Raw genomic sequence first — 12,993 nt, 5'->3', positions numbered from 1 at the left:
GTCTGCTTGTCCAAATTAACAACGCAGTGGTGAGAGGCATAGGGATGCTTACAATTCAGATGGTGTTCAGAAGAGTGGCTGTAGGAGATGTCTTTCTAAACTGGGCAAAAAGTAGGTTAAATGAACAGCATTTGGACAATCTAAGAATTCCTAGTTAAGGAATACCCAGAACTATTAATGGAAAAGATTTAGGGCCAACCAGTGGCAAAGCAAAAGAAAAATCAGAGCTGTTAGCGAGTACTGACAAAACAAAACAACTACAATAAAAGACAAAAATTCCAATAAAGGTAAAATTACATTTGCACAAAATTTACTGATACAAAATTTGTGATTAGATATGACATTGGTTTAGAATAGATATTGCAAGCTAATAGTTTTTAAAGACTGAAAAAGAGATATTTATATATAAAATCAACTATTAAACTTGGAAGTAAGTAAAATCTGAAATGAAGTGTTTTCCTACGTTTCAGAAATACCTCTGTACAAACACTTACCACATTAATTACAGATCTTTTTTCTTCATTCTTTGAAGCAAGGTCCCAAATAATTTTCATTAAATGAATTGGCCTAGTATGAATTACTTTATGAATTTGAAATGTTTTTAAGTACATATATTTAAAATAATTTATGGCTCACATTTTAGTAATGCAGGCTTGCCTCTTCCCTAACTAGACTAATTGGGGAGAAGAAAGGTGAATGTAGATGGTAATTCTTTTTTCTACATTCTTTTTTCAAGGAAATAATCATATGCTTAAAGATAGAGACATATATGGGGGTGCTTGGGTGGCTCAGTTGGTTAAGCATCCAGCTCTTGATTTCAGCTCAGGTCATGATCTCCTGGTTTGTGAGTTTGAGTCCTGTATTGAGATTCACACTGACAGTGTGAAGTCTGCCTGGGATTCCCTTTTCCTCTCTCTCAAAATAAATAAATATACTTTTTTTAAAAAGATAGAAATGTATATGTTCCTAAGCATAATTTGTAATTTTTTACAGATTTGTGGGACCACTGGGTACCATCATCATAAAATGTAAAGACTTTCGAATAATTCAGTTGGATATTCCTGGAATGGAGGAATGTTTGAATATTGCCAGTTCCATTGAGGTAAATGTTTCAGAAGCAAAATCTGGTGAAAGTAAATAGTAATAAAAAAGAACCTTATATTCTTACTCAGTATAGCTCTTATGTTTGTTTTACTAGATATTTGGTCATGTTCTATGACTCACATATTGAAAATTGTTAGGAAAAGCCTCACCCGGATTCATTGTTATAGGAATGTATTAGGCTTTTATTGACTTATAGCAGTTTTTAGTGTTCTGGGTTCCTTATTCCTCCAGGTTCACTCATTGTAGCATTTGACAGAATTTCCTTCCCTTTTAAGGCTGGATGATAATCCATTGTATGTGTATATGATAAGGCTTTTGTTAGAAGTTACTTCTTTTATCAAAGCAAATAATTATACCAATGATTATAGCCCTGTGTTTGTTTTTAGCAAGTCTGAAGCAAACAGAGAATGTTTGCTTGTCTTACGCAAATGTTTGCCTAAGACTAAAAAGTGTGTTTGTTTTATATTTGTATAAACAGTATTGACTGTCTCTTCAGATTTCAAATAATAGAAATTTTACTTGGATAATTTAATATTTAAATTGAGGAGCTCACTTCATTTTCTTCCCCATTCAAACCAACTATTTTGGTTTACACTCAAATTTTCAATTGCCTTATTTTAAATCATTGCTACTAAATTATAGTAATTAACTTTATGTTTATGGTATTTTCTAGATAATTATAGACACACTGATTTCTTTTCCTTCCGTCTATGAGTGACTAATCTGGTCTTTGTATCCAAAACAAATGCTAGTGGCTTAACTATTAAAAGGAGGCAGAAAGGTTTAAAAATCTATAACTAGGATCATGTTTGGTTTCTAAACAAGAATAGAGAAATAAAAAAAACAACTGTTGTGGTGCTGAGAAAATGGCATGTAACCATTTTACCTTCTGCCTTTGCTAAATTTTCCTTAAAGGAAATGAGAAGATGAGCTGAACTGTTTGTCTTACCTATCTGTCATTTGGAAGTGACAGAGTAATGTTGATTTGGCCACATTCGCTAACGTGGGTAAGAAACACACTGTGGTTTCTAGGCTGTTAAGCTGAAATACCGTCCTGCTCTTTGGGCAAGGAAATGCTACTGACCCATTTCATTTCAGTTGTGGGTTTGGATTTTCACTGGCCAGTCTGCATTTTTCTTTTTATCTGTTTTATGGGTTACAAGATAGCTGGTTGGTGGGTGTCAGTGAAATTGCATATGGTGAAGGATAGTGGTGAAGAAAATATAGGGCAAAGCTATTAACCCACTTTCTGATTGCATTTACTTAGCTTTGTTAGCATCTGGCACTAATCAGTTGTTTCATTAGCTGTATATAGTACCTAAAATCCTTTAGAAACTGATTATATAGAAACCCTTACAGCTGAAAAGAAGCTATGAATTACGAGCCATTCTCATAATTTGACCTTAGGAAGTGAATGCTCTACTGGTTATTTTTACAACGTAGTAAATGTCCATAGTGAACGTGGCCTCTTGCCTTTTGCTGGTATCTAATTTCTTTCCCATCTCCCCTATATATCTTGATATAACTTGGAAGTAGTAAGTGAATTTCTTATATAACACAGTTGAACTGTTCTTTGCAATCAAGAATCCATATACCCAAATATATTCTGCTGCCATAAATAGAATCCCACTGGAGTAATAACTTGCAAGTGCTCGTTTTTCTAAATCATAGTAGGAAGGCTGATGAAGCTTTTTTCTATGTAGTTTCTACTGTCTTTTGGAGTTGAAATGTTTTCAGTTCTTTCAGCGTTAATGAGTTTAAAGGAAAAGTCCTACCTCTAGCGATACAAATTGTGATCACAACAAGTCAGAATATGAGTGCTTATTATCTGCTAAAGTGACTGCTGACTTGCATTAAAAATCACGGGAAACCTGGGTGGCTCAGTTGGTTAAGCATCCGACTTCGGCTCAGGTCATGATCTCACCCTCTGTGAGTTCGAGCCCCGCATCGGGCTCTGTGCTGACAGCTCAGAGCCTGGAGCCTGCTTCAGATTCTGTGTCCCTCTCTTGCTCTGTTCCTCCCCCGCTCATACTGTCTCTCTCTCAAGAATAAATAAAACATTTTAAAAAATTAGAAAAAAAAATCATGATTGTACCAGTATGCAAACAGTAGGAGGTTCCTTGAGAAATTAAAAATGGAACTACCATGTGACCCAGCAGTCTCACTTCTGGATATATAGCCGAAGAAAACAAAATCATTATCTCAAAGAGGTATCTGTACTCCACTGTTCATTGCAGCATTATTCATATTAGCCAAAATATGGAAATACCCTAAGTATCTGTCAACAGATGACTGGATAAAGAAAATGTGACACGTATCTATATATATAATGGGATATGATTCAGCCTTAAAAAACAGCAATCCTAATATTTGTGACAACATGAATGAAATTGGAGGGCTTTGTGTCAAGTGAAATCAGACAGAGAAGACAAATAATTGCATGTTATTACTTATATGTGGAATCCTAAAAAACAAAACCAAAACTTAATAGAAACAGAGTGGAAAAGTGGTTGTTGGGGGCTGGGGAAATAGGGACAGGTTGGTAAAAGTTACAAACTTGCAGTTATAAGATGAATAAGGTCTTAAGATCTAATATATACCATGGTCCCTCCAGTTGATAACACTGTATTGTATAACAGACATTTTCTAAGAGAGTAGCACTTAAATGTTCTTAACAACAAAAGGTAAATATGTGAGGTGATGGACATGTTAATTGACTCAATGGGGGAGTCCTTTCACGGTGTATCAGATCATCACTTGAAATATCTCTTAGTTTTGGTAGTTTTGCCTCAGCAAAGATGAAAAAGATTTTTTAAATATTGCAAAAAATATCTTAAACCAATGAAAAAAGTAAACCAATTAAATAAAATAATGTTTGTCCTGAACGATGACAGTTCTGGCCTAGGTCAGATGTGGACACTGGCCATTCTGTTTCTGTTTAGTGTGATTGGAAGCCAAAGACTCTACAGAAGTGGATAATGGATTATCCAGCCCTGCTTCTCCATATTTTCTGTTTTATGAGCTCTGGGGGGAAGGTGTCATGATTTATGAACAGACAGAAGAATAGCTTTGGATGGGGATGTTTTTGTTAAGCTGCTGAACTACATGTCCAGTCTATTTTTTACTAAGGCTTGGGCCCATTCTTTTGTGAGACTGATCCTTCTGTGACCTAGAGGGAGGTAGCTTTATTCTGAGAGTTTTGGGGAGCTAGCATGATGTTGGGGCCCCGCCCTCCTCCAGAAGAGTGTCTCCATAATTCCTGGAATTTGAATTATGCTAATTGATTTTGGTGCCTTTTTTTGCAGCCATAGAAGTGCTTTTCATAACTCCCCTGTCAGAAGGTTGAAATAGCCTCCATCCCCTGGAGGCTATTTCATCTGTCTGTTCCTCCCATTTAGTCAGATTTTCTTGGTGGTGTTACCCAGAATTCAAGAGTTCCAGATGAACACAGGCTCTTTTGGGGACCACAGAGTTAATGCCGCAGGTTGAGAATGGGTCATTCATTGTAACATAAAGATAATATGATACATGACCAAATGGCATATCATTCTAAGGAGGTAGAACATGAACATTGATGGAGCATATGTGGTGCATATATGTGAAGCATATAATTGCCAAGATCAATTTCAGGGTTTATCATGTGCCAGGCACTATTATTAACAGGCCTGTTTTATACGTTATCTTTCTTAATGCTACCAATAGCCCTATGAGTTAGGTACTTTAATTCCCCCCATTTTAGAGCTGAGGAAATGGAGGCATTAGAGTGGTTACATTAGTTAACCATTATTGCACTGGGATCTGGAATTTGAGTCTAGCAGTTTGGCTCTAGTCTGACTCTTTGGCCACTTACCTGTGACACCCTTATTTATGGTTATTAACAGACACTGATTTTATGTAGTTTACATATGTTGATACAGTTGATAGCTGGGATTTTGAGCCATGACCTTGCTTGCTAACAAAACGTGTTTATTTTCTGATTTCCAGAAATATTTGGACCTTTTTATTAGGCTTTGTTAAGTGGTATCAAAAGGAGTTATTTAGTTTTTCTCCTAGAATAGGTGTACATACTTTTCTTGTCCTTGTGTTCATTCAGCAAATGGTAACTGAGTGTATGTTATGTGCCAGATACATACCTTGTTAGATGCTAAAGGCATGGAAATTAGCTTCGATAAACTATACATCTAGTGGTAAGTACAACGTTAAAGAAATATATTGGGTGTGTATCATTATTGATCATATTTAATACCAATTTGGCAGTTAGAAAGTGTTGAAATTGCAGTATGTTCCTTTTCCTTTCTTTAACTTCCTTTTTATGCCCTAGGCACTGTCTACCTTGGACTCTATCACTCTGATGTACCCTTTCTTTTACCGACCCATGTTTGAAGTGATAGAAGATGGCTGGCATTCTTTCCTTCCTGAGCAAGAGTTTGAACTCTACTCTTCAGCTGTGAGTTAACTTTTCTGAGAGATCTATATGTAATGAGAAATAACCCAGCACCGTACTTGTGAAAATGATCACTTCCTTTTGACAAGTAATAAGGTGTTGTTGGCTTATCTATGCCTAAAAGAAATTTCTGGTAGTGATTAGTAATGCAACTTCTGCCATTCAGAGATTTGCGTAATTTATTTTCAATGCTGTAGCTCAAGTGATTTTTCCACTAGTGGATTTGCTGTATTCCAAATACTACTTTTTTAATTTCGAAAATGACATTGATAAACCATTAAGATCTTCATAAAGGTAATCCTGACATGTTTGAATTAATTGTTGATTATTTTAAAAGTGTCTCCATAGATACAATTTTATATGTAGTAATTAGGGTCTGAGCTATCCCAAAGAAGTCTGTTGAACCCACTGTGTACCTAAGACAGCATTAGAGAAACATAGATCACGTTTGTTTCTGTGGGATAATTTTTATGTTTTTAGAACTTGGGTTATTAAGACCATGTTACTAGAACCAGGTTTTCTTTCTCATTCTTCACTATTTTACTTCTTTCTTTTTCCGTCACACCTATGTAAATGGACCCGGTGGGGGTGGGGCGGGGCATGGGGATGAAGAAGTAGGGACCAGGGTGCTATGTAATTTAAAGAATAAAGATGTTCATGGCAAGCAAAGTGTCAAAGGAACAGGAAGTTCACATTCTTATTTATGGGGCATTTTTGTGTAGTTTGTGGATAACTACCTGTATTTACACTTACATTTAGTGTTTTTATTGCATTACAAACTGCATAGTAAACATTCTTTAAAAAAAAAATTTTTTTTAATGTTTTAATTTATCTTTGAGAGAAAGAGAGAAAGACAGAGAACAAGTGGGGGAGGGGCAGAGAGAGGGAGATGCAGAATCCGAAGCAGGCTCCAGGCTCTGAGCTGTCAGCACAGAGCCCGACGCAGTCCTCGAACTCACGAGCTGTGAGATCATGACCTGACTGAAGTTGGACGCCCAAACGACTGAGCCACCCAGGTGCCCGCATAGTAAACACTCTTAAATGCATGATGCTTTTCTGTTGTGTCAGCTGCCACCTAATGGTTACCTTAGGGGAATCCTCAATTATTTCCTAGGTGGCAAATGGCTGTCACATGGTGGTCAGAAAGAGAGATGTCTGGATGATTTGCTTGGTTACCCAAAACTGTCCATACAGATGACCTGCCTGTGATTTATCTTGGAGATAGGTGCTGTGAGTGAACCAGTGTAATTCTACATTCTACAACTCAACATTCAAGTTAGTCTCCTATTCTGTGCAGAAATCTCCTGTTCGAAAAAACAACCATGATGTTGTTGTTTAGCCTCTGCTTGAACTCTTAGTGTGGGAGAATTCACAAAAACACAACGATGCCCCGTTTGGGGACAGCTCTTATGCTGAGCTGAGCTCTGTCTCCCTGTACACAGAGCCAATGTTTCTGATGTTACCTTGTGTTACCCAATTTATCTTATTCCTCTACCATGAACTGTTCCTCAAATTAAGAACTTTTATGTCCCCATGAAGTTTTCTTTTCTGTAGATTAAATGTCAGTATTTACCTCAACTTTTCTTCTAGTAACAGTGACCTCAGGTCCCCACACTGTCCTGGTTGCTCTTCTCAACAGGGCCTTCAGTTTGTCATTTATTCTCTTAAACATATGGTACCCATAACACTTGGTGTAGATTGGAACTATGGCTGGTACTTTAAGGCAGCTTAAGTTTGAATTAGCATTTTTGAGAATTAAGTTACTAATGAAATAAGTGAAAATTCCTGCATCTCACATGTGTTACTAAGGGATCCTCCCTATGTTTCTGTTATTTTATTTACGTACTAATTTTTACTCAGATTCAATACTTCTCCTTGTAGACATTTTCTTTTTGGCTCAGCTAATTATTTAAGCAATTTGTATGTTTGAAGTTCTGGTATTTTCCTGCAAATTTTGTAATCCACAGATTTAATGAGAACATCTTCAATGCCTTGTTTGAGGTATTACTGGATTATGGAAATTTAAGATGAGCAAAGCATGGTTCCTTCCTTCTACTTGTTCAAAGTCTAGCAATTATTTAAGTAATCAAGTACAATAAAAATAAGTGCTGACAAAAGTATCCACAAGGCACAGGGAAAATGACATAATTAAATTTGTGTTACAGAAAATCAATTCTGAAGCAAAATGCCAAGAAACTGCTTAAGAGGCTACTGTAATAATATAAAGGTGGTTGGATATAGCACAGAAAGATTCAGAAAGTAGAATTAAAAGGCGTTGGTGACCCACTTACTGGATGTGAAAAGGATGCTACCACTGAGATAGGAAAGGCAGAAAAAGAAATATGTGTAGAGGGAATGAGTTCAGTTTAGTTTGGGGCATGGCAATTCGAATGGCCTGTATGGTACATGTCATTGAATGTATACAAGAGATAGTCTAGAGCTTACTTGAGGGATGTGTTAAAAATGAAAAACTGAGACTAACCAGCAAATACATTGTAGAAACCATGAGGAGAAACTGAGATTGCCTAAGGAGCATCTAAAGTAAAAAGGATGCTAAGGATTGAACCATTTAAGAGGTAAATGGAGGAAAAATCCAAGAAAAGAGCAAGTTTCACATAGGAGGGAGTCAACAGTGTGGACAGCTTCTTATTCATTGTTTATTTTCTCTTTCACGGCGTAGAATATAAGCTGCTAGAATATTAACTTTACAAGGGCAGGAACAATGTCATTCTTGTTTTCTACTGTATTGCTAGCATATGATCAACGAAGAGTAAATATTTGTTGAGTGAATGAATGTAGGAATGTGTATTTATTCAGGATAGGGCAGAAGGACAGGAAAGCCTTCTATGTATCATTAAAAATCCTCTGCCAGGTTAGACATCTATCACTTAATATTCTTTGAGTAAGTTTTTTTTTTTTTTTTTTTACCATGTAAAAACTTTATAATATTAGCCAGTCCCTACTTCATTATTATGTCCAAAAGAAATGTGTGGTATTGAATTAGTACTAAAGCTAGCTATCAGGATATTGTGGGTTGCATCCCAGATATATTATTGGCTGCTTGACTTTCTGGGACTCCGATTCCATGTCTACAAAATAAAAGTATTGAACAAAGTGATCTCTAGAGTTCCTCCTATGTTAAGCATGCTTTTTATTCTAGGATATCATGAAAGATTATTTCAGGTACTTTGTTGAAGTACACATACACAGTATATGTGTACTCACCTAATCTACCACTTTAGAAATTATATATAAAAAGGTGATGAAGTCCTACTTTTGATTGAGTAACTCCTATCTGACAAGACCTCCTGCAGAGATAGATGACAAACTATGAATAAAACACAAAAAACTGCCATCTGAAAGCTCTGGTAATTGTACAGAAAGCAGCATATTTTGGAGGAATCAAAACATAGAGACAGTGAAGGCCAGAGTGGGATTTCTATTTGGGTGGCTTTGTCCTCAGGTCAGCATAGTTGTGGGATTGATAATGTGGAACAGCTAACGTTCCAATAGAAAGCCCACCTTCTTCTGGTGGGAGGAGCCGGGTGAACGGTTTGGGGCAACCAGAGAGCCAGAGAAGGGGAACCTTGATTTTGTGTGCAGCCTTGAACTTTGGGCTGATCTCGAACCTTGCTTGCATGGGGTAGACTGAGATCAGTCAGAACCAAGATCTGAGCTGCCATGCACCTCAGGTGTGACAGAATTTGCAGTTTAAATCTAATGAAGTTATTTGCCTACTGCAACAATGGGTAGTGCTATGTTCCAATAGAACTTTATTTATAAAAACAGGCAGTGGGCTGGATTTGGCTTGTGGACTATTGTTTGCTGACCTCTCATTAAGATCACAGTTGTTTTCAGATTGCTTTATAGATTCAGTGCAATTCCTATGAGAATTCCAATACGTGTGTTTAATAGAAATTGACAAAATTATCCTAAAATTTATGTGGATATGCAAAGTTACTAGAATAGTCAAAACAATTGTGAAAAAGAAAGGATTTACATTATTTGATTTCAAAACTTAATGTAAAGTTATAATAATGAAGAGAGTGTGGCATTGGTATAAGGGCAGACTTATTGATGAATGGAATAAAAGCTAAAACTATAAAACTTCTTGAAGAAAACACAGGAGAAAATCTTTATGACCTTGGATTAGGCAAAGATTTTTTAGATAGAACACCAAAAGTGACTGAAATCAGATTAATGATTTCCTAGTTTGAGATGTGGAGGAGAGGATATGGACTGCAAAAATACACATGGGATTTTTGTGGGAAATGATTGAAATGTTTGTTATCTTGATTGTGGTGGTGGTTTCATGAGTGTATATAGCTGTCAAGACTCATGAAATCATGCACTCTAAATGGATCTAGTTTATTTTTCCATACAAATAATAAAATCTCAAAATTGATTAAAAAGAAGAGAAAAAACTTAATGTAAGGTTAAGTACCTGATTGGAAACAAAGAGTGATCTAGAATACAGATCTGAAGTAATTGCTCAGAGTGCAGAGCAGAGAAACAAGGAAGATGTGCAAAATGATAGAAAAGTTAGACACGTGTATGAATGATAAAGGGAAAAGATCCAATATTCATTAAATGGGAGTTCAAGAAGATAATAGAGAATATGGGAGAAAGGCACTATTCAAGTAGGTAATGGTTGAGAGTTCTCCAGAATTGATGAAAGCCACAAACTCTTAAAGTGTCCCAGGAAGCACTATGCAAGACAATAAAAAATAAATCTTTAGTTAGATGTGTTGTAGTCCAGCTATTAAATCGTAAGGCAAAGAGAATATCACAAAGTAAGTCGGAGAGAAAAGAGAAACTACATATTGGTGTAATACAATTAGAATAGAAAAAAAATTGGATAGAATTAGACATCTATTCATGATAAAAGCTCTTAGCAGAATTGGATTTGAAGGGCATTTATATCATCTGATAAATGCTGTCTGATAAGTCTGATAAAGCTACCCAAAACAAAAACATGAAAAAAGCAAGTCTTTTATCATTCTCTTTAAGTTCAAGACTGAGACAAGTTTGTCCACCACCACTACTTGCTGGTTCATTAAGACAAGAAGGAAAAATAAAAGATACAAAGATTGAAATGAAAGAAGCAAGACTGTCATTTTTACTTATATGTTTGTCTACACAGGAAACTGAAAGAGTCTTGAGATTGTGAGCATTTCTGTATACCAACCACAGTTTTGAAAAACATATGACTAAAATGCAACAAAAATATAAGGTTTCTAGGAATATATCGAAGAAAAGTTAGGCAAGGCTTTTACTGAGAGAATTGTACGACTTTGTTGAAAAAATTAAGTAAGCTTTAAAAAGGTGAGAGACACTATGCTCATGGACAGGGAGATAGAATATTTTAAAGATGTCTTTAAATGAATCCATAAAATCAATGCAGTCTTACTAAAACCACAATGGGTTTTTACATGAAATTAGATAAAAGTTGCACAGAGAAGCTCAGGTACTCTTGAAGAACAAAAAAGAGGGAGGAGGAGACTTAGCCTACTAAATATCAAGTTTATTCTAAAAGCTATGGGACTTACTACAATAAACCAGTGGGACAGAATAGCGAACCTTCTACGTATGGGAACTTAATATATACCGGAAGTGGCATTGCAGGTCAATGGATGATCATACCATTCTCCAGAGTAGGAAATCAGTAAGTAATGTCTAATAGTGAAATTCAAGAAGTAACAGTATAATCACGTTATTTAGAAATTTGGATGTAGGGGCGCTTGGGTGGCTCAGTCAGTTAAGCATCCGACTTAGGCTCAGGTCATGACCTCACGGTTGGTGGGTTTGAGCCCCACGTTGGGCTCTGTGCTGACAGCTCAGAACCTGGAGCCTGCTTTGGATTCTGTGTCTCCCTCTCTCTCTGCCACTCCTCCACATGTGCTCCGTCTCTCTCTCTCTCTCTCTCTCTCTCTCTCTCTCAAAAATAAAACATTACAAAAAATTAAAAAAAAAAGAAATTTGGATGGAAACACTAGAAATAAAAAGCTATAAGAGTTGAAAATGATTACCTCTGGGGAAAGGGAATTACATGATGGAGGTGAACAGGAAACAGGTAAATTCCTTTTTTCTTTTTTTAAATAATGAATTTTTTAAAAACTGTCTTTAAAATTGGTAAGAGAATAACCGAAAAGTGTAAGTGGTTTAATTAAAAAATATATTGTATCTTGTAAAAAGGTTTTTAAAAAAATTCTCTTTTCCTATAGTATGTTGAATATGCTTCAATTTTATCTTCCTGGTACTGCACCTCTTGGCCAGTATGTCACGCCAAATCTGATTTATCGGAATGTATCAAAATTTGCATATTCATAACTTTATTTTTTTAACTGTAAAAAGTTTTTTTTTTACTGTCTTCAAGTGGTTTTTATTTTTGATGTTTAAAATAAGTTGTCATTTGATAATCTTATATTGTATACTCTTAGTCCTCAGTATATTGAGTTAGAAATTATTTCATTGATTCCTAAGTATAATTTTTTTTAGCATTAAGTGGTTATTGTTTTAAGAAAGATATCACCAGTCTTTCTATATTTTTAAATAACAGAAGGGAACAAGGGATTTGATGTAGGTAGTAGCTCTATTGTTATCATCTGCTTAAGCATTATCTAGAATATTACAGTCTTCCTGTTGCTGTACTTAAGAATACCAAAAATAAAGTTAAATGCTACCCCAAAAAGGATGAATGGGATGATGTTGGCCTTGATAGCATGGATATGCTTAAATATATTTAACTTGGAGAATAGGCGACTACAGGGGAAACAACTGTCTTTCACATATTTAATAGGATGCCATGTGAAATAGGAAACTGGGACTGAAGCCATGTAAAAACAATAGAGGAAGTTACAGAGCCACATTTGCCCAATATAAGGAAGCACTTTCTAGGAATGGAGAATACCTAGCAATGTAGGAAACGGACTCTGAAGAATAGAACTCCTTTAAGTATGGGTTGGGTATCCTTATATTAAATTCCCCAGAGATGGCTTCTTCATTGTATGAAAATTGATCTCTAAGGTCCTTTAAAATTTTCAGATTATTTTGTAACATTGAGATACTTGCTTAGCTTTGAAGTATTTTGTGTTTTCCAGACCAGTGAATGGAGGTTAAGCTATGCCAATAAGGAATTTGCTGTCTGTCCTTCTTACCCGCCAATTGTCATAGTGCCCAAATCCATTGATGATGAAGCTCTTCGGAAGGTAGCTACATTTCGGCATGGAGGACGCTTCCCAGTACTCAGCTATTATCATAAGAAAAATGGAATGGTATGTGTACAGTATTGCTGCTTGATCTATGAATGCCTTGGTTTACAGATCTTTCCTTAGAAATGCTCCACTTTCTGTGTACTTGTTCATTGATGCGATTAGTCTCCCTTGCCAGAACTTCCTTCTTTTAAACATTAGGGAATCAGGAGTAGAGTGTTTTCCATGATTAGG

General features: G+C 35.9%; 1 protein-coding gene across 2 annotated transcripts in view; it reads left to right on the top strand.

The window, feature by feature from the left end:
- Window positions 1-12,993, top strand: part of MTMR9 (myotubularin related protein 9) — a 50,547-nt gene that overhangs the window by 12,698 nt on the left and 24,856 nt on the right. For both annotated transcript variants that reach the window (XM_060653719.3, XM_060653720.3), the window contains exons 2-4: window positions 994-1,102; window positions 5,426-5,551; window positions 12,649-12,822. In XM_060653719.3, the coding sequence (XP_060509702.1) occupies window positions 994-1,102; window positions 5,426-5,551; window positions 12,649-12,822 (409 nt within the window). The remainder of the gene's footprint in view (window positions 1-993; window positions 1,103-5,425; window positions 5,552-12,648; window positions 12,823-12,993) is intronic.

The sequence above is a fragment of the Panthera onca genome, chromosome B1 (assembly GCF_046562875.1).
Source record: "Panthera onca isolate mPanOnc1 chromosome B1, mPanOnc1 haplotype 2, whole genome shotgun sequence".
NCBI classification, from domain to species: domain Eukaryota; kingdom Metazoa; phylum Chordata; class Mammalia; order Carnivora; family Felidae; genus Panthera; species Panthera onca.
The sequence above is the reverse complement of the archived record's forward strand: the minus strand, read 5'-3'. Positions and strand labels throughout refer to the sequence as shown.